At 45.1% G+C, this 20,843-nt stretch overlaps 1 protein-coding gene across 3 annotated transcripts in view; it reads right to left on the bottom strand.

The window, feature by feature from the left end:
* THEMIS2 (thymocyte selection associated family member 2) overlaps positions 1-20,843 on the bottom strand; it is a 197,552-nt gene that overhangs the window by 36,089 nt on the left and 140,620 nt on the right. For 2 of the 3 annotated variants that reach the window (XM_069756790.1, XM_069756791.1), the window contains exon 5: positions 2,290-2,431. The exons of the other annotated variant lie outside the window; for it this stretch is intronic. In XM_069756790.1, coding sequence (XP_069612891.1) covers positions 2,290-2,431 — 142 coding nt within the window. The remainder of the gene's footprint in view (positions 1-2,289; positions 2,432-20,843) is intronic. 3 annotated transcript variants of the gene reach the window in all.

Genomic DNA, 20,843 nt, shown 5'->3' with positions numbered 1-20,843 from the left:
GTCTGAGAGAAGAAATGGCAGTTGGGCCAAGGAGCTGAAAGTGAAAGGTCATACAGTTGAATCTCTAACAGCCCTGTGACTGTTACCAGGCCTAAATCACCGGCCTGAGGAGAAGAGGGATAGAGAAAAAGGACATTGTGAGAACCGGATAGCATTAATCACTACCCAGAACAGGCGCAAAGACGGATACCGGATCCGTGGCTGTATTCATTATATATAATACAGCAACCGGAAAAACGTGAGGTGATATCAGCTTCACTAGGGCCGGACGCAGCAACAGACACAGAGTTCAGCGGTACTCCCGGAGGGGGTAAACCGATAAAAGGACTCGGGTTGCCCGTCGAACCAGGACCCGGAGGGGACAGATTGGGCTGGCAGCCAGTTCACATACAGCAGCAGGGCCACACAGAAATTGCGCACAATAAGAGGCGAAGACCCCGGCAGGGTCAAAGTAACTCAGAGTTCCCATACAGACTCCGGTGACAGGACTGGTTGTAAATCCTTTTATGTTAAAGTAAACTGGTTAAACGTTTCTGTGCCTCAGTCTTTCATTTAGACAATAGCCATCTATCCAGGATCGGGATCGTCACCGCTGGGAGAACCTGCTGCTGATCAAGTAAGTGCCTGTCCCCTCATGATACCCTTTACACTGTGCATTGCCTGAGGCCACAGCATCGGGTCAAGCCACCCGTGACATCCCCCTCAAGAGACAGACTCCATTGGTCCGGTGCTGGGTATCCTGGTCTCCTGGGCGTCACATGTTTATGTGTCGGAGGGCCAGAGTGTGACATTGCTGCCGCTCTCAGCCACAACTACCCCCCTGGCCTCCGTTACAAATTCACAAGTATTTGGGGTAACTAACAGCTGCCTAACAATTGTTTTAGCGTTGTTGGCTGGAAGCAGACAGGTAAGTTGCATTGTTTGGCTGTAATCACACCAGCACATGGCATCGGATACGATATGCTAATTACCTTCTGCTCCAGCTCTGCTGTGAGCGTAAGCCGAGTGTAATGCTACTGTGTCCGATCCTCTCACAGGAGAGAATCGCAGCACAGGTGCGGAGGAGACTAATAAAGTAATTTCTCCATCTCCTCCATTGCCTGTCTCGGCGTATATCGGACTGCGCTGTGATGACATCCAAGTGCAGTCTGATTTTTAACACGCACCCATAGACTTGTATGGGTGAAAGTGAGTCGAGTCTCACTGCCAATCTCAACATGCTGCGATTGTTGACTCATGCTAAATTAGCATGAAAAAATAATTGCAGATGTGAGAATCCCCACAGAATAACACTGGGCCGTGTTATACGCTAGTGTGACCCTGGCCTTACAATGATGCTAGTAAACACTATGGAGAACTTTCTTTGACAGGAAACTGAAGGCTGTTTCAGCCAGACACTAGTGTCTTCTAATTGGATTAGGCAGCCAGATCAGCCATCATAATAGAAATGGCCGTCTTTTAAGAGAAATTATGCAAACTATTTATGACTGCATCTATATCTTAGCAGGCATCACAAGTTGCTATGGGACAATGAATACTGTAGCATAGAGGGGTGTCTCCATTGATGTTGCTATTAGTGATGAGCGAGCGTTCTCAGATAAGATGTTTCCCAAGCATGCTCGTGTGATAATAGAGTATCTTTCAGCTGTTCAACAGCCGAAACACATGCAGGGATTGCCTGTTTGTTAGGTTTGCTAGTTCGCCCATCACTAGTTGCTATTAGTGATGAACGAGTGTACTCGTTGATCGGATTTTCCCGAGCATGCTCAGGTGACCTCTGAGTATATGTTAGTGTTCGGAGATTTAGTTTTCATCACGGCAGCTGAAAGATTTACAGCTATTAGGCAGAGTACATGTGGGGGTTGCCTGGTTGCTAGGGAATCCCCACATGTAATAAAGCTGGCTAATAGCTGTAAATCATGCTGCTGAGACAATGAAAACTTAATCTCCGAGCAGTTCTACATACTTGGAGACCACCCGAGCATGCTTGGGAAAATCCGAGCAACGAGTACACTCGCTCATCACTAGTTGCTATGTGTTACAATTTTAGATATTGCTGACAGTGTATAGGTCTCCTTGAACACACTTTTTTTAAATTTGAGAATAAAAAGATGTATTATTTTACTGCTTTACTTTATTGTTCTAATTTTTGCTGGCCAAGTTTTAAAAGTGCGTGAAATGGCGGTCTTTGCTTATTGTGGTAGCATGTCATGTTGGCTCTGAAAATCATAGGTATTTTTCTATTTTATATGGAACAAAAACATACGTTGTTACATGATATTAACTGACCTTCACAAGAAGCAGTGTTTCTTTTTGGTGATATACTATACATGTTCTTTTGTACTTTGTATATCTCCCTGTTTATTTTACTTTCATCCAGAGATAACTTGCGTTGAGGAGTCAGGACCTCTGAAAACATAGTTTTCGATTTCTACAAAAGGAAAAAAAATACAGAAAAGATTATTACATCAAATATCTAGCAGGTATTCATATTTTTGTAGGAAGGCATTTGTGATGAACCCGCACCTCGCCACTCTGCCGGCTGTCACTATTACGTCAGAAGGATCACGTAGTGTGGTCGCTCTACTTGCACCAACATGATGTACCGCACTCCTTGGGGACACATATGGTCAGCTCGATACAGTTTAAAACGCACACCCGCTATCCACACGGTCCCAGAGAGACGTGGGGAGTGAGAGGATGTGGCCTACAGAGCCAGTGACATGGAACCACACTCGCTCACAACGCTGACAGGCTGAAAGGCCCCTTTCACTAGCACCAGTGAAACAGAACACTGCCAGCCTGGTAGGACTTCCACCAGTTCCTCGTTAGATATAAGCCCAATCTATTAACAAAGTTAAATATATAATGTATAAAAATATTTTTTTTAAAAATACCCAAATAGAGAAAAAAAATTAAATAAATATTTTACCAATAAATACATATGTTTATTAGGGATGAGCGAATATACTCGTTACTCGAGATTTCTGAGGACGCTTGGGTGACCTCCGAGTATTTTTTAGTGCTTGGAGATTTAGTTTTCATTGCCGCAGCTGAAAGATTTACACTCAGGTTTCCGCTGTTTAGGCACATCAGGGGCTCTCCAAACGCGACATGGCATCTGATCTCAATTCCAGCCAATTTTGCATTGAAAAAGTCAAACGGCACTCCTACCCTGCCGAACTGTGCCATGCGCCCAAACAGTGGTTTACCTGCATATATGGAGTATCAGCGTACTCAGGACAAATTGTACAACAACTTTTGTTGTCCAATTTCTCCCGTTACCCTTGGTAAAGTAAATAAAAAAACAGGATCTGAAGTAAATTTTTTGTGAAAAAAAGTTAATTGTTCATTTATTCCTGTGAAGCACCTGAAGGGTAAATAAACTTCTTGAATGTGATTTTGAGTATCTTGAGGGGTGCAGTTTTTAGAATGGTGTCACTTTTGGGTATTTTCTATCATGTGGACCCCTCAAAGTCACTTCAAATGTGATGTGGTCTCTAAAAAAAATGGTTTTGTAAAATTTGTTGAAAAATGAGAAATTGCTGGTTAAATTTTAACTCTTTCAACTTCCTAACAAAAATATTTGGTTCCAAAATTGGGCTGATGTAAAGTAGACATATGGGAAATGTTTTTATTAACTATTTTGTGCAATATAACTCTCTGATTTATTGGCATAAAAATTAAAAGTTGGAAAATTGCGAAATTTTCAACATTTTTGCCAAATTTCTTTTTCTTCACAAAAAAACCGCAAGTCATGTCTTAATAGTAGTCTTCAAATATCTGAAGGGATGGGTAGAGGGATCATACTTATTCTCATTTGCAAATGGAAACACAAGAAGCAATGGAATGAAACTGAAAAAGAGAAGATACAGATTAGATATTAGAAATAGCTTTTTGACAGTGATTGTGATCAATGAGCAGACAAGCTGCCTTGAGAGGGGGTGAGTAATGTGTGAACATACCGCATGTGCACCCGGTGCAGCTGCATAGGGGCCCAGGAGGACAGGGGGCCCGATCAGCTGCTGACATACAGTGCAGACGAAAAGTTTGGACCCACCTTCTCATTTAAAGATTTTTCTGTATTTTCATGACTATGAAAACTGTACATTCACACTGAAGGCATCAAAACTATGAATTAACATATGTGGAATTATGTACTTAACAAAAAAGTGTGAAACAACTGAAATTGTGTCTTATATTCTAGGTTCTTCAAAGTAGCCACCTTTTGCTTTGATGACTGCTTTGCACAGTCTTGGCATTCTCTTGATGAGCTTCAAGAGGTAGTCACCGGGAATGGTCTTCCAACAATCTTGAAGGAGTTCCCAGAGATGCTTAGCACTTGTTGGTCCTTTGGCCTTCACTCTGCGGTCCAGCTCACCCCAAACCATCTCGATTGGGTTCAGGTATGGTGACTGTGCAGGCCAGGTCATCTGGCGTAGCACCCCATCACTCTCCTTCTTGGTCAAATAGCCCTTACACAGCCTGTTTGGGGTCATTGTCCTGTTGAAAAATAAATGATGGTCCAGCAAAACGCAAACCGGATGGAATAGCATGCTGCTGCAAGATGCTGTGGTAGCCATGCTGGTTCAGTATGCCATCAGTTTTGAATAAGTCCCCAACAGTGTCACCAGCAAAGCACTCCCACACCATCACACCTCCTCCTCCATGCTTCACGGTGGGAACCAAGCATGTAGAGTCCATCTGTTCACCTTTTCTGTGGCGCACAAAGACACGGTGGTTGGAACCAAAGATCTCAAATTTGGACTCATCAGACCAAAGCACAGATTTCCACTGGTCTAATGTCCATTGCTTGTGTTCTTTAGCTCAAACAAGTCTCTACTGCTTGTTGCCTGCCCTTAGCAGTGGTTTCCTAGCAGCTATTTTACCATGGAGACCTGCTGCACAAAGTCTCCTCTTAACAATTGTTGTAGAGATGTGTCTGCTGCTAGAACCCTGTGTGACATTGACCTGGTCTCTAATCTGAGCTGCTGTTAACGTGCGATTTCTGAGGCTGGTGACTCGGATAAACTTATCCTCAGAAGCAGAGGTGACTCTTGGTCTTCCTTTCCTGGGGCGGTCCTCATGTAAGCCAGTTTCTTTGTAGCACTTGATGGTTTTTGCCACTGCACTTGGGGACACTTTCAAAGTTTTCACAATTTTTTGGACTGACTGACTTTCATTTCTTAAAGTAATGATGGCCACTCATTTTTCTTTACTTAGCTGCTTTTTTTTCTTGCTATAATACAAATTCTAACAGTCTATTCAGTAGTACTATCAGCTGTGTATCCACCAGACTTCTGCACAATACAACTGATGGTCCCAACACCATTTATAAGGCAAGAAATCCCACTTATTAAACCTAACAGGGCACACCTGACCTGTGAAGTGAAAACCATTTCCGGTGACTACCTCTTGAAGCTCATCAAAAGAATGCCAAGAGTGTGCAAAGCAGTCATCAAAGCTAAAGGTGGCTAATTTGAAAAACCTAGAATATAAGACATAATTTCAGTTGTTTCACACTTTTTGTTAAGTACGGTGTATAATTCAACATGTGTTAATTCACAGTTTTGATGCCTTCAGTGTGAATGTACAATTTTCATAGTCATGAAAATACAGAAAAATCTTTAAATGAGAAGGTGTGTCCAAACTTTTGGTCTGTACTGTATGTGCAAAGGTAAATATCACTTAAAGGGAGCCTGTCTGCAGTTTTGGCTGATATAAGATGCGGCCACTACCTTTCAAGGCTTATCTACAGCATTCTATAATTTTGTAGATAAGCCTCCGATCTGACCTGAAAGACAAGAAGTTATATTATAAAGTTATATTATACTCACCCAGGGGGCAGTCCAGTCCAATGGGTGTTGCAGGTCCGAGTCCCATTTTCTTGCGATGTCTCCCTCCTGCTGCTTCATCGCTCTCCGGCATTGCGCTCCTCCGCTGGTGTATATATCTGCCCTGTTGAGGGCAGAGTATAGTACTGCGGTGCGCAGGTGCTGGGCCTTTCTGACCTTTCCTGGCACTTGCGGACTGCAGTACTTTCCTCTGCCCTCAACAGATAAGTATGCCTGCGCAGGAGCGTCATCCCGAGGAGTGATGAAGCAACAGGAGGGCGGCATCGCAAGAAGATGGGTGGCACCGGACCCGGACCTGCGACACCCATTGGACCGGACTTCCCCCCGGGTGAGTATAATATAAGTTATTTTTCTTCTCTTTCAGGTCGGATCTGGGGCATATATGCAACATTATAGAATGTTGTATATCAGCCCTGAAAAGCGCTAGCCGGATCTTATATCGGCCAAACTTGGTGACATGTTCGTTTTAGTGGGGCATTCCCGGGGCCAGGCAAATTGCCAATGCAGCTGCATCGGGCCCAGAAGAGGAGTGAGGCCACTGCCACCAGCAAATATTTCAGCTCGATCTGCATTCTTGGACACACATTCAGCAGAAATATATTGCAGAGCAGGTGATCCGCCAGTTCTGCTGCAGTACACGCCACTAACCAATTTGCGTCCAGGATCTGACCTCGGTGTGTCCATGACTGGGGGGCATATGGCAGTGACGACATGAGCGATAGTGGGGACACTGAAATCAGGTGGCGGCTCCTGCACCGGTTGCAGAAGAGGATGTCGTGGTGCGTGAGAGCGGAGGCAGGTGAGTAGAAGCGGGTTTTTTTCATGTGTTGCAGGAGAACAAGACAAATTATCAGAGAAAGGGGCATGTAGCGCTATGCCCGACATGGTGTCCTTTCCTCCCTCCAGCATGCTCCTGCCTTCTCCCTCCACTGAACTGTGTCCCAACGGTGTGCCTAGGGTGCGTGTGTTCATTCTCCCCTGTTCTAACAGGGGCAGCATGCGCACATGGTAAATGCTCCCAGCAACAGCTGGGAGGCATTTGGTTAAATGTATGTTCACTTGCAACGTGTCTCCCAGCCAATAGTTTGGACACATCTTGTATAAAAAGCACCCTCCCCAATAGGGAAGTGCCTGAGCAATCCCTATAGTTACAGTATGTTAGGTGGTTGGTGTGTATGCAACTGTATATTGCCAGGTCCCCCATCTCTAGTCTGATATAGTATCCCATATCCCATACCCTTTATACTGTTATTAGTGCCCGCTTCCTGTGACTTCTTCAGCGGTGTCCGTATCCTGAAAGCGCGTCTGCGGAACCAGTAACCTCCCGTCCCTTATTACGTAACATTCTCTCCATTTATTTATGGAGCCGTCCATTATTATATAGCTTCCTGTTATGTGGAGGGCCGATCATTAATGCACAGTATCATCTCTTGTCATCTACACCACCGTCTCATACATTGAGTATTCTCATTATTTTTGTTATTCACAGCGCCCTATCTTTATTGCATTGTGTTCTCTCCTGTAAAATGTAAAATGACAGCTGATGGAGCAGCATCTGACCAGAAGACCAGTCCATCAGCAGCATGCATCACAAAACAAGCTTTCCCATGCTCTATCAGCCATCATTTCAGTTTATATCGAATAAGAGCAGACAAGGGATTCAAGCTTGAGGAGGATAATTTGCATATTCCAGGTGCCTTCTGGGAAAAGCAAAGAGTCTCCCTCAGCTAGAAGATCGTTGGGTACAGCCGGGACCAGCTGCTTGGAAAGCATCACCAAACCGCGCGCCGTAAGGCGCGCAAATTTTTGCCTGTAGGAAATTATTGCAAGAGAGCTTGGCTGAGTAGATTACACATGAAGGAAAACACACAGCAAGTCACCAGGATCTAGGAGCAACATGGCAGATGTGACATCCTACATGGTGAGCTGCAGCATGTGCTACATTTTCACAGATCGACCAGAAGAAGAATCGAATTTCACCTGTCAGAAGTGTAGACTAGTGGCCCTTTTAGAAGAAAAGGTGCGGGGTCTGGAAGAAAGAATAGCAACTTTGAAACTCATCAAAGAGAATGAAGACTTCCTAGACAGAACAGAAGCATCCCTACTGGTCACAGAAGGTGAAAAAAGTGTCAGAGAACCTCCAAAAGCAGATGAGTGGAAGCATGTAACCAAAAGAAGCAAGAAGACCATGGAGAAATCACCAACCACACAACTGAAGAACCGATATCAAATCTTTGTAGAGGATGAAGATGGCACACCTAAGGATGAAGCAATACCAGCAAGCAAAAAAGAAAAGGGCACACAGCAACAAGTGACAGCAAAAAGAACAGCCAAGAAGCAACGAAGAGTGGTGGTGGTGGGAGACTCACTACTGAGAGGCACAGAAGCAGCCATCTGCAGACCGGACATAACTGCAAGAGAAGTATGCTGCCTTCCAGGTGCGATGATCAAGGATGTGACCGATATGATACCAAAGCTCTTCAGCTCCAACGACGTCCACCCATTTCTTCTGATACATGTTGGCACCAATGACACGGCAAGGAAGGACCTACTGACAATCTGCAAGGACTTTGAAGAGTTGGGGAAGAAAGTAAAGGAACTGGATGCACAGGTAGTTTTTTCTTCTATCCTTCCAGTAGATGGGCATGGCACCAGGAGATGGAACAGGATCCTTGATGCGAACAACTGGCTAAGACGATGGTGCAGACAACAAGGATTCGGATTCCTGGACCACGATGTGAATTACTTGTACGATGGACTCCTCGCCAGAGACGGACTACACCTCAACAATCCTGGGAAACACACATTCGCCAGAAGACTCGCTACACTCATCAGGAGGGCGTTAAACTAGAAGAAGAGGGGATGGGAAGAAAAACATTAGACTCGAACAAAGAAGACCCAGGAAAACATACTCAGAAGGGAGGTAAGAACATTTCTAAAAGAATCCACAGCGAGGAGATTGGAACAAAACAAAATCCTCTAAACTGCATGCTCACAAACGCCAGAAGCCTGACAAACAAGATGGAAGAACTAGAAGCAGAAATATCTACAGGTAACTTTGACATAGTGGGAATAACCGAGACATGGTTAGATGAAAGCTATGACTGGGCAGTTAACTTACAGGGTTACAGTCTGTTTAGAAAGGATCGTAAAAATCGGAGAGGAGGAGGGGTTTGTCTCTATGTAAAGTCTTGTCTAAAGTCCACTTTAAGGGAGGATATTAGCGAAGGGAATGAGGATGTCGAGTCCATATGGGTCGAATTCATGGAGGGAAAAATAGTAACAAAATTCTCATTGGGGTCTGTTACAAACCCCCAAATATAACATAAACCATGGAAAGTCTACTTCTAAAGCAGATAGATGAAGCTGCAACCCATAATGAGGTCCTGGTTATGGGGGACTTTAACTACCCGGATATTAACTGGGAAACAGAAACCTGTGAAACCCATAAAGGCAATAGGTTTCTGCTAATAACCAAGAAAAATTATCTTTCACAATTGGTGCAGAATCCAACCAGAGGAGCAGCACTTTTAGACCTAATACTATCTAATAGACCTGACAGAATAACAAATCTGCAGGTGGTCGGGCATCTAGGAAATAGCGACCACAATATTGTACAGTTTCACCTGTCTTTCACTAGGGGGACTTGTCAGGCAGTCACAAAAACACTGAACTTTAGGAAGGCAAAGTTTGACCAGCTTAGAGATGCCCTTAATCTGGTAGACTGGGACAATATCCTCAGAAATAAGAATACAGATAATAAATGGAAAATGTTTAAGAACATCCTAAATAGGCACTGTAAGCGGTTTATACCTTGTGGGAATAAAAGGACTAGAAATAGGAAAAACCCAATGTGGCTAAACAAAGAAGTAAGACAGGCAATTAACAGTAAAAAGAAAGCATTTGCACTACTAAAGCAGGATGGCACCATTGAAGCTCTAAAAAACTATAGGGAGAAAAATACTTTATCTAAAAAACTAATTAAAGCTGCCAAAAAGGAAACAGAGAAGCACATTGCTAAGGAGAGTAAAACTAATCCCAAACTGTTCTTCAACTATATCAATAGTAAAAGAATAAAAACTGAAAATGTAGGCCCCTTAAAAAATAGTGAGGAAAGAATGGTTGTAGATGACGAGGAAAAAGCTAATATATTAAACACCTTCTTCTCCACGGTATTCACGGTGGAAAATGAAATGCTAGGTGAAATCCCAAGAAACAATGAAAACCCTATATTAAGGGTCACCAATCTAACCCAAGAAGAGGTGCGAAACCGGCTAAATAAGATTAAAATAGATAAATCTCCGGGTCCGGATAGGATACACCAACGAGTACTAAGAGAACTAAGTAATGTAATAGATAAACCATTATTTCTTATTTTTAGGGACTCTATAGCGACGGGGTCTGTTCCGCAGGACTGGCGCATAGCAAATGTGGTGCCAATATTCAAAAATGGCTCTAAAAGTGAACCTGGAAATTATAGGCCAATAAGTCTAACCTCTATTGTTGGTAAAATATTTGAAGGGTTTCTGAGGGATGTTATTCTGGATTATCTCAATGAGAATAACTGTTTAACTCCATATCAGCATGGGTTTATGAGAAATCACTCCTGTCAAACCAATCTAATCAGTTTTTATGAAGAGGTAAGCTATAGGCTGGACCACGGTGAGTCATTGGACGTGGTATATCTCGATTTTTCCAAAGCGTTTGATACCGTGCCGCACAAGAGGTTGGTACACAAAATGAGAATGCTTGGTCTGGGGGAAAATGTGTGTAAATGGGTTAGTAACTGGCTTAGTGATAGAAAGCAGAGGGTGGTTATAAATGGTATAGTCTCTAACTGGGTCGCTGTGACCAGTGGGGTACCGCAGGGGTCAGTATTGGGACCTGTTCTCTTCAACATATTCATTAATGATCTGGTAGAAGGTTTACACAGTAAAATATCGATATTTGCAGATGATATAAAACTATGTAAAGCAGTTAATACAAGAGAAGATAGTTTTCTGCTACAGATGGATCTGGATAAGTTGGAAACTTGGGCTGAAAGGTGGCAGATGAGGTTTAACAATGATAAATGTAAGGTTATACACATGGGAAGAAGGAATCAATATCACCATTACACACTGAACGGGAAACCACTGGGTAAATCTGACAGGGAGAAGGACTTGGGGATCCTAGTTAATGATAAACTTACCTGGGGCAGCCAGTGCCAGGCAGCAGCTGCCAAGGCAAACAGGATCATGGGGTGCATTAAAAGAGGTCTGGATACATGATGAGAGCATTATACTGCCTCTGTACAAATCCCTAGTTAGACCACACATGGAGTACTGTGTCCAGTTTTGGGCACCGGTGCTCAGGAAGGATATAATGGAACTAGAGAGAGTACAAAGGAGGGCAACAAAATTAATAAAGGGGATGGGAGAACTACAATACCCAGATAGATTAGCGAAATTAGGATTATTTAGTCTAGAAAAAAGACGACTGAGGGGCGATCTAATAACCATGTATAAGTATATAAGGGGACAATACAAATATCTCGCTGAGGATCTGTTTATACCAAGGAAAGTGACGGCACAAGGGGGCATTCTTTGCGTCTGGAGGAGAGAAGGTTTTTCCACCAACATAGAAGAGGATTCTTTACTGTTAGGGCAGTGAGAATTTGGAATTGCTTGCCTGAGGAGGTGTTGATGGCGAACTCAGTCGAGGGGTTCAAGAGAGGCCTGGATGTCTTCCTGGAGCAGAACAATATTGTATCATACAATTATTAGGTTCTGTAGAAGGACGTAGATCTGGGGATTTATTATGATGGAATATAGGCTGAACTGGATGGACAAATGTCTTTTTTCGGCCTTGCTAACTATGTTACTATGTTAATATGTAATAAAGAACAAGGAGGTATAAATAAGAAAAATAACGAGAATCTGATATGTAAGGGATGGTGCTGTACATACCAAGAAGAAACTATGCGATAAGGGACAGTGCTATACATAAAGAGAGGCACTGTGTAGTAAGGGGCGGCAATAAATATAATGAGAGGAGACTGTAAAAAAAAAATATATCTGTGTAGCTTGGTCGCCATGAAAGGAGGGGGGCCCAGATACATTTTTTGCACAGTGGTGAGTTCTCTTTTTATGGAAGTCTTCAAACAGAGGCTGGACAGACATCTGTCTGAGATGGTTTAGTGAATCCTGCAGGGAGTTGCACACAATGTCCCTTTCAACTCTAACATTCAGTAATTTTACAAAATGACTGTATATTCTGTCAGCGTGATGCCCGTTCTAAATTTGCCAGGGAACATGGGCATTTTTTCATACAGACTGATAGTGTGTGGGAGAAAGATGCAGTTTTCACTGGCCTGGTAAGATCGGGCGAGTTCATGTAACTATGAGGCAGATGGAAAAAAAAAACATGTGGGGTCCCATCTATTTTTAATACCCAGATGTGGCCTGGTATTATTATTCTTGGATAGGCATATCCATGAAGCTTCCCAGGCTACTAATATCAGCTCACAGTTGTCTGCATGGCCTTTACTGGTCATTAAAATAGGAGGACCCCCAAACAATTGACTTGGGGTCCCCCCTACTTTTAATGACAGCAGGCTGATCTTAATAGCCTGGGAAGGAGCCATGTACATTGGCCTGCTCCCAGTCTAGTAACACCAGCCCTCAGCTGCCCCAGAAATGGCACATCCATGGGACCACCCTACAGAATAATAACACCAGCCCACAGATGTCTGCCTTCTCTCAAGAGGGTACTAAGAATAAGGGAAACTCCACACCATTTTTAATTTTATGTTTTTATTTATTAACTAAATACTGTACATGTTTAGTAATCTACACAGGCACTGCAGTAATTATATATCTCACTGACATATATCTTATTAGGCACATGTGCTGGCTGACTGCCAGCTTGAAGCTTTAGCATCAGGATTATTAAACAGCTGGGAAGGGAAAGTCTTCAGATGGTGACTAGTGATGAGCGAGTATACTAGTTGCTTGGGTTTTCCCGAGCACTCTCGGGTGGTCTCCGAGTATTTGTGACTGCTCAGAGATTTAGTTTTTGTTGACTCAGCTGCATGATTTATGGCTGCTAGCCAGCCTAAGTACATGTGGGGGTTGCCTAGTTGTTAGGGAATCCTCACATGTACTCAGGCTGGCTAGCAGCTGTAAACCATGCAGCTGCAGCTACGAAAACAGTGTCCGAGCAGTCACAAATACTCGGAGACCACCCGAGCGTGCTCGGGAAAACTCGAGCAACGAGTATACTTGCTCTTCACTAATGGTGACCTTTAAGCCGGGATCACACTTGCGAGAAACTCACGCGAGTCTCGCATCTCAATAAGCGGCACTGCTGCCAGCACTTGGGACTGGAGTGTGCAGCTGCATCTATTACTATGCAGCCACACACTCCGACCCCGAGTGGCGGCGGTGAAGCGATGGCCGGGGGACCACCACGATGCAGGAAGATGCAAACAGGGGTATGCAATGGTAAAACATAATTTACAAGAGTTATATTCTTTAGCTTGTCCGTAAAATAGTACGGTGCTCCAACTGTTACAGAATCAACATACGTCACACAAGTAAATGCAAACAATAAACAAATAATGAGGCTACTCTACATAAAACCTCCCTGGCCTTTACTAAGCAGGCCACACTGCTGCCGTGTACTGACTACTTAAGCCTACACTAGGCCCTGACATGCGCACAAAACAGGAACAAACTCACGGTGGTGTTGGGGACTCAGATCCAGACCCGGGGGCCCCCAACAGTCCAGTACGGTGGTGCGCACGGCTTTCTGCCAGCTCCGTGAAACGTGGTCTTCTCCTTGCTTCGGGGTCCTGGAGGTGCTCCTGGAAACTGTAAATCCCTTTCTCGGTATCTTCGGGGCTTCTCAAACTCACACAGGACAGCCACTCTGGCTGCACCCGGAAAAGTTTGTCAAATCTCATAAGACCACTCTGTTACAGGCTGTGGGTCCTCTCTTGCAGAAAACAGCACAAAGTTCTCTCTGCAGCGGCTTCAGCTCACACACGCTGTTCAGGCTCCACCCCCACCCTCTGCACAGTCCAGCTCATTCACACAGCCTCTTGCAGGGGAGAAGCAGAACATTCCATCACACCAGACAAGGGAGTGCAGTCTCTTAAAGTGACAGCGTGTTCCTTACGGTCCATAACAGCACCACCCTCTTGCAGCGGCAGTGCTGCGTATTGAGATGCGAGACTTGTCCACGTTTCTCGCAAGTGTGCCTTATGAGTAGCCTCACACAGGATCAGAGCAGATCTGGGTGTGCATATGCTGGCTGTCACGATTCATGTTTGGATCTGTGGCAGATCTGGTTTCCCTCTGATTAAAGCCTTTTTTCATTTCTGGTGATCGGGGGTTAATGCAGCTTCCCCCCGATGGCCGCTGGTGTTCTTGCATTGCACTGCATTGCTGCTGGGTCAGCTGATGTTTGTGGTGACCACTCCCACCATCCTTAATAAGGTCACCTGATGCATCAGCTGACTGTCCTTCTGGTGATCAACCTAGCTGGAGAAGGAGTTTGCTGAGTGCAGTGGTTCTTCAGGTGAATACTTATTCCTGGTGCCTTCCTCTGCTGTGCTGTGCATTGCAGCAATTGAAAGCTAAGTGTTTTTTGCTAATATCTTGTTTGTCTTTCTTACTCTTTGTGTTTATTAGTGCAGCGGTGGGACCAGTGTTCTCACTCGCCAATTCCCCACCTAGGGATAGGTGCAGGGCGAGTGAGGGCTAAGGTATCCAGCTCGGCGACAGGTTGAAAGAACCTGTATAGGGACATCAGGAAGATTAGTGCACATCCTTAGGAGAGAGCAGGAGGTGTCCATTTCCCCATTCCCTATCACAGGGCCCACCATTGCTATTGTATCCCTGGTTTTCCCTAGTGAGTATCGCCACTCTCCGCTTTGTGACTGACCACCCCTTGGGTCGTGTCACGCTTGGACAGTCACTTTGTGACACTGGCCTTGTGGTTGGAGAGATAAGTTGAGTAAGTACTAACCTGAACATAAGATGATACTGCCAGACAGAGGGGGTGCTTAAAGCTGGATACATTAGCATGGCGAGAGTGCTTGATGTATGAATATCAAATGAGGATAAGGTGGGAATCTCTGGATGTAAGTATTCTGCTTCAGTGTGATTTCTGTGGGGGAAGCTTTTGTGGCACCCCAGGAGTTTGGATACCACAGTGGTACTGCCTTCCTTCTCGGGGAGGGTAGTGCCCTGCCTGGAAACAAGGAGGATCCCTTTGACAGGTGACCTGCACATGCAACATGTTCTGACTCCAGGCCAGAACATGTTGCATGTGCAACATGCAACATGTTCTGACTCCAGGCCAGAAGGGGGAGCTCGAAACCTGGTTTAAGGGAAATTTCCCTATATATATTCTGGTCTGGAGGAGGAATGAGATCAGTAGTTAGTCAGTAGCAGACGAGAAACAGTGACGGAGCTCATGAGAACTGAAGAGCTGGAAAGGAGTCGTAACTGAGCTCCTTTCAGTCTGAAGTGCAGAAACCGGGCACTGGGAGCCCGAGGCTGTGGGGAACTATATGTCCCACTGCAGAACTGGAGGACAGGAAACTAAAAGTGACTGGCCCACATTGCACCTGAGGTACAGCAACATCCAGAGCCCGGAGTCATTGTGTATAGAGACCCCAAGGGAATGGCTTGCATTGCCTGCCATGCAGGGACTGTCCCAGGACAGAGAGTAAACGAGGACCTTGTCAGGAAGCCACAGGCCGCAAGGGACTATTAATCAGAGAATAGTGGAAGGCTCCCAATCTGACCTGTCAAGGAGAATCCCACTTGTTTTCATGCTGCCTGGACTCCATCGACACCTGTTGCCGGTACCCTGGACTGTGACCTGATTCCACCAGTAAACAAGGTAAAGACATTGCAACCCTGTGTCCTCCATTTATTACTGGCACCACACCATCCTTGCCAAGCACACCGGGAGCCCTGGGGACCCAGCTTCATCTGTGGGAAGCGATACCATCTTTGCTGCCGTACCATCACCCCCAGACGACCCCTTTAAGCAGCGTCGGTCACCCCTAACCGAGTACCACAGTTGGCGTCACAAACTTTTATCATTTTCACCATCCCTTTAAGTACTATCCCTTTTACTTGGGCACCCAGGGCCACGGACCGTGTCTCTGCCACCGTGACCATCCCTTTAACAACGACCACACCCGGTACCGAGTACCTCACGGCCCTGGCAGGCGTCTCACTTTGGCTGTTATTATACCCATAATGAGGGCTCTGGAAGTCACTACTGTAGGGGGTGTTCTCTAAATGTGATTGTGACCCTCTTTCAGAGTTGAATCTTCCTCTTAGGCCTGTTTCACACGTCAGTGTCTCAGGTATGTGAGGTGACAGTTTCCTCACGTACCGGAGACACTAACACACGTAGACACATAAAAATCAATGCATCTGTGCAGATGTCATTGATTTTTTGCGGACCGTGTCTCCGTGTGCCAAACACGGAGACATGTCAGTGTTCGTGGGAGCGCACATATTACACAGGCCCATTAAAGTCAATGGGTCCGTGTAAAACGTTGTCCGTGTGCAGTCCGTGTGCCGTGCAGGAGACAGCGCTACATTAAGCGCTGTCCCCCCCACTGGTGCTGAAGCCGCGATTCATATCTTCCCTGCAGCAGCGTTTGCTGTAGAGAAGATATGAATAATAGTGTTTAAAATAAAGATCTATGTGCCATAGGGGTGGAGCCGCATATTCATTACTGTAATCGGCGGCCCCACGTGACCGCATACAGGAGAAGATGCGGCCAGAACAGGAAGCAGCGACAGCCAACGAGGGAGCCGGGTGGGTATTTTCAGAACAGCGGGAGGGCGCACAGGGGGTCGGAGGGTCTTGGGCACATAGATCTTTATTTTAAACACTATTATTCATATCTTCTCTGCAGCAAACGCTGCTGCAGGGAAAATATGAATCGCGGCTTCAGCACCAGATGCTGGTACGTGTGGTACCCAGCACGGTGCGTGTGGTACCCAGTGGGCACACGGGCCGCACGTGTGCCACACTGATGTGCCACAGAAACGTAGGGGCACACGGACACGGATAATTCCGGTACCGATTTTTTCCAGTACCAGAATTATCTGGACGTGTGAAACCGGCCTTAAGGTAATTGAGTAAGTTAGTGATGCACATTGCATCACTAAACGCACTGGGGACAGTATACATGCTACAAAGGACATGACAGGTTCCCTTTAAGAAAAAAAAGGATGGTCAATTTCAGAAAACCCCCACAAATGATTCATTTGATCTCCACTTGTGTCATTGTGGTCCATGGAGATTTATCTGAATCCTATTTTAGGGGGATTCAGGCAGAACCCCCGGCTGCACTGCATAAACACAATGTGAACAGGGCTTAATATACTATTGTATGAAATCATGCAGTCTCCTATATGATTCCAAACTATCCCAGTATACCGGCCAAACAACTTTTTTTTTAATTTGCAGCTTGCCAATTCTTTCAGAGCTTTTTCCCTATTCAAATCAATGAAAACAAAAACACAAGTGAAACTGCTGCAAAAACACATATAAAACATAAGTGCTGTGCGCGGAATTTTTCCTGCCAACGCTATGGTTTTTCATGCAGAACAATCTGCTGCAAAAATGGTGAATGTAAACATACCCAGGGGCGCCGCTACCATGTAGCAAGTTGAGCTCTTTGCCTCAGGCGGCACTGCCATCACTGAAGTGAGGGGGCGGCCGATTCTGCCACTGTAGTAACTGAATTTGCGTTGGATACACAGGTTCAGTTAGTACTCTATTATACAGGGCGTGTGACTGGCCGGGTTCTGCTCCTCCTGTAACATTAGCTCAGCTGCGACGTCACTGACAACATGTGACTGATCACATGCTCGTGACATCGTGAAAGGTCCTCTACCTCCCGGATGTAGTCTTCTCCAATATGGTAAGTATGTGCTCCGGTCACTGCTGCTCTGTGCAGCTCCGCTGCTGAGGTACGGCGGCCGCGTTGTTCTGTGCTCCTCCGCGCACACTATCGGGTGGCTGCAGTGACTGGCGAAGAGCTGGGTGTGTCAGGGACCCGGTGCAGTTTGTGCGTGTTCACAGTTCTGTCTGTGCTGCGGATTCGCTGCAGATTTTACAAGTTCACACGTCCAGACCTTGCTGTGGATTCCGCATACATCTGCTGCAATCTATAGTAATATACAGGTAGCGGGAGTTTCACCAGCCCATGCACACACTGCAGAAAAATGCAGGATGTGAAACCTGCCGCGGACTTCACCATAGCCTGAGTAGGGTGAACTCATCAGTAACCTGCGGATTCACTCACAAAGCCACAGCGGATATTTCCTGCAATGTGTGAACATGGCCCAGAGTTAAAGAATAAATATAAACTGAGCTATATGCTACATGGCTGTGCTATATGCTACGTGGCTGTGCTATATGCTACGTGGCTGTGCTATATGCTACGTGGGCAGTTATATGCTACGTGGCTGTGTCATGTACTATGTGGGCTTTGTTATATGCTACGTGGGCTGTGCTATATGCTACGTGGGCTGTTATATGCTACCCAACTGCTATATACTTCGTGGGCTGTGTTATATACTACGTGGGCTGTTATGTGCCTAGTGGCTGTGTTATATACTACGTGAGCTGTGTTATATGCTACATGGGCTGTGCAGTATACTACGTGGCTGTGCTATATGCTACGTGAGCTGTGTTATACTGTATATTACGTGGGCTCTGTTTATGCTACGTGGCTGTGCTATATTTCTGGGCTGTATCTGTGCATCATGAATCGTGGTATGTGTTAAAGGGGGGCCCACGGGGGGCGCCATTTTGCAGCTCGCCTCAGGCAGCAGAGAGGTTAGGTTCACCCCTGAACATACCATAAAGAAGTTTTCTGAGAACATAAAAAAATTAGCATGAAATGCTCCAGCCCCGATGCCGTGATGGTCTCTGACAGTCCTGGGTCTGAAAAAAACCAGACAGCACTTGGCCCAATGTTATTCAATGGGGCAGTACAGACGAGAATTTTTTTTCCTCCTAATGACCGAATCGTAGTGTAAAAAAAAAATTTCAGCATGCTCTAGTTTCTACTGTAAATCAGATGAGACATAGTAAAGTCTACGGGTGCGTAAAAAAAAATCAGATGCCATACAGAGCCGTGAATTTTACGGATACATTACAAAGGTAACTGTAAATGGTCCTGTAAATGATTAATAGCTGCTGCAGTAAAAACAATGGATTGTATATGGATTGCACACTTTTGCACAAAATTGTCCCACTTTTCCGGATGAAACACCAATCGATGTTTTACCCTTATGTGTGACCTACCCTAACTGTGTTATTGTTGAAATATTTCAGGTTTTGGGGTTCCACTTTGAATTTCGCCCAGGGCCCTAATTTGTCTAAAACCGACTCTGCTCTCCATCCATACACCCAAGTTTTTCAGTGACTGTTTTACCCGGTACATAATTATACCCCAGGGTCCTGCAAGCGCTGCGATTCCTGTGCAGAGCCATTGCTCTGCCAGGTGACATCATTGGGACCTGATTAGATCAGGTCCCAATGATGTTAACCCTTTACTATCTTGTTGATGCAGCGATCGCGGCATTTAGAAGATAGTAGCGGGAGACCCCTGCTACACTCACCTCTCCGACGCCCCCCTGTGATGAGATCTGATCACATCACAGTGGGATCCCGCGTTGCCACGGCAGCTGAAAGTTATGTGATGACTTCCAGTTACGGTGGCTTGTTAGGCTCAGCCTGCAGCTGAGTCTAAGGGCGGGATCACACATATGCGAGATACAGCCGAGTATCGCAGGTGAAAACCCAGCTCTGGCGCCGGCACTTCGAAGCGGAGTGTGCATCCGCACAGCAACACATGGAGCTGCACGTTCCGCTCCAGACTCAGAGTGCTGGCGCCACAGCTGGGTTTTCACCTGCGAGACTCGGCCGTATCTCACGTATATGTATGATCCCAGCCTAAGGCTGGCGTCACACTCAGCGTATGAAAATACGGTCCATTTTTTACGGCCGTAATACGCAGTAATTGTCCCAAAACACTGTTCCGTATTCAATGCGAGGATGCGATTTTTATGCACAAATTTATCCATGTGTCATTCGTATGGCATCCGTATGGCTTCCGTACGGCGATTTTTTTCTCGCAGGCTTGCAAAATGGACATATCATGGATCCATCGGCTCAAATATTATTAAAAACATATATACAGTCTATCTATCTATATATATATATATATATATATCAGTGAGACACATATATATATATATATATATATATATATATATATATATTTATATTTCATACAGCGCTAGATAGCAGAAATGCCAGTAATTCAATTGCCGGCTTTTCCTATCTCCTTCACAAACCCGACAGGATATGAGACATGGTTTACATACAGTAAACCATCTCATATCCCTTCTTTATTACATATTCCTCTTTACTAATGTAACAAGTGTCTCTGTGTAAAATTTGGGGTCTCTAGCTATTAAATTAAAGGGTTAAATCCAGGAAAAAATTGGCATGGGCTCCCACGCAATTTTCTCCGCCAGAGTGGGAAAGCCAGTGACTGAGGGCAGATATTAATAGCCTAGAGAGGGACCATGGTTATTGGCTCCCCCTGGCTAAAAAAATCTGCCCCCAGCCACCCCAGAAAAGGCACATCTGGAAGATGCGCCTATTCTGGCACTTAGTCTCTCTCTTCCCACTCCCGTGTAGCTGTGGGATATGGGATAATGAAGGGTTAATGTCACCTTGCTATTGTAAGGTGACATTAAGCCAGGTTAATAATGGAGAGGTGTCAATTATGACACCTATCCATTATTAATCCAATAGTACGAAATGGTTAATAAAACACACACACATTATTAAAAAGTATTTTAATGAAATAAAGACACATGGTGTTTTAATATTTTATTATACTCTTAATCCACCTGAAGACCCTTGTCACCTGAAACAAAGTTAAAA

Source organism: Ranitomeya imitator, chromosome 3, assembly GCF_032444005.1.
Source record: "Ranitomeya imitator isolate aRanImi1 chromosome 3, aRanImi1.pri, whole genome shotgun sequence".
Taxonomy (NCBI): domain Eukaryota; kingdom Metazoa; phylum Chordata; class Amphibia; order Anura; family Dendrobatidae; genus Ranitomeya; species Ranitomeya imitator.
The sequence above is the reverse complement of the archived record's forward strand: the minus strand, read 5'-3'. Positions and strand labels throughout refer to the sequence as shown.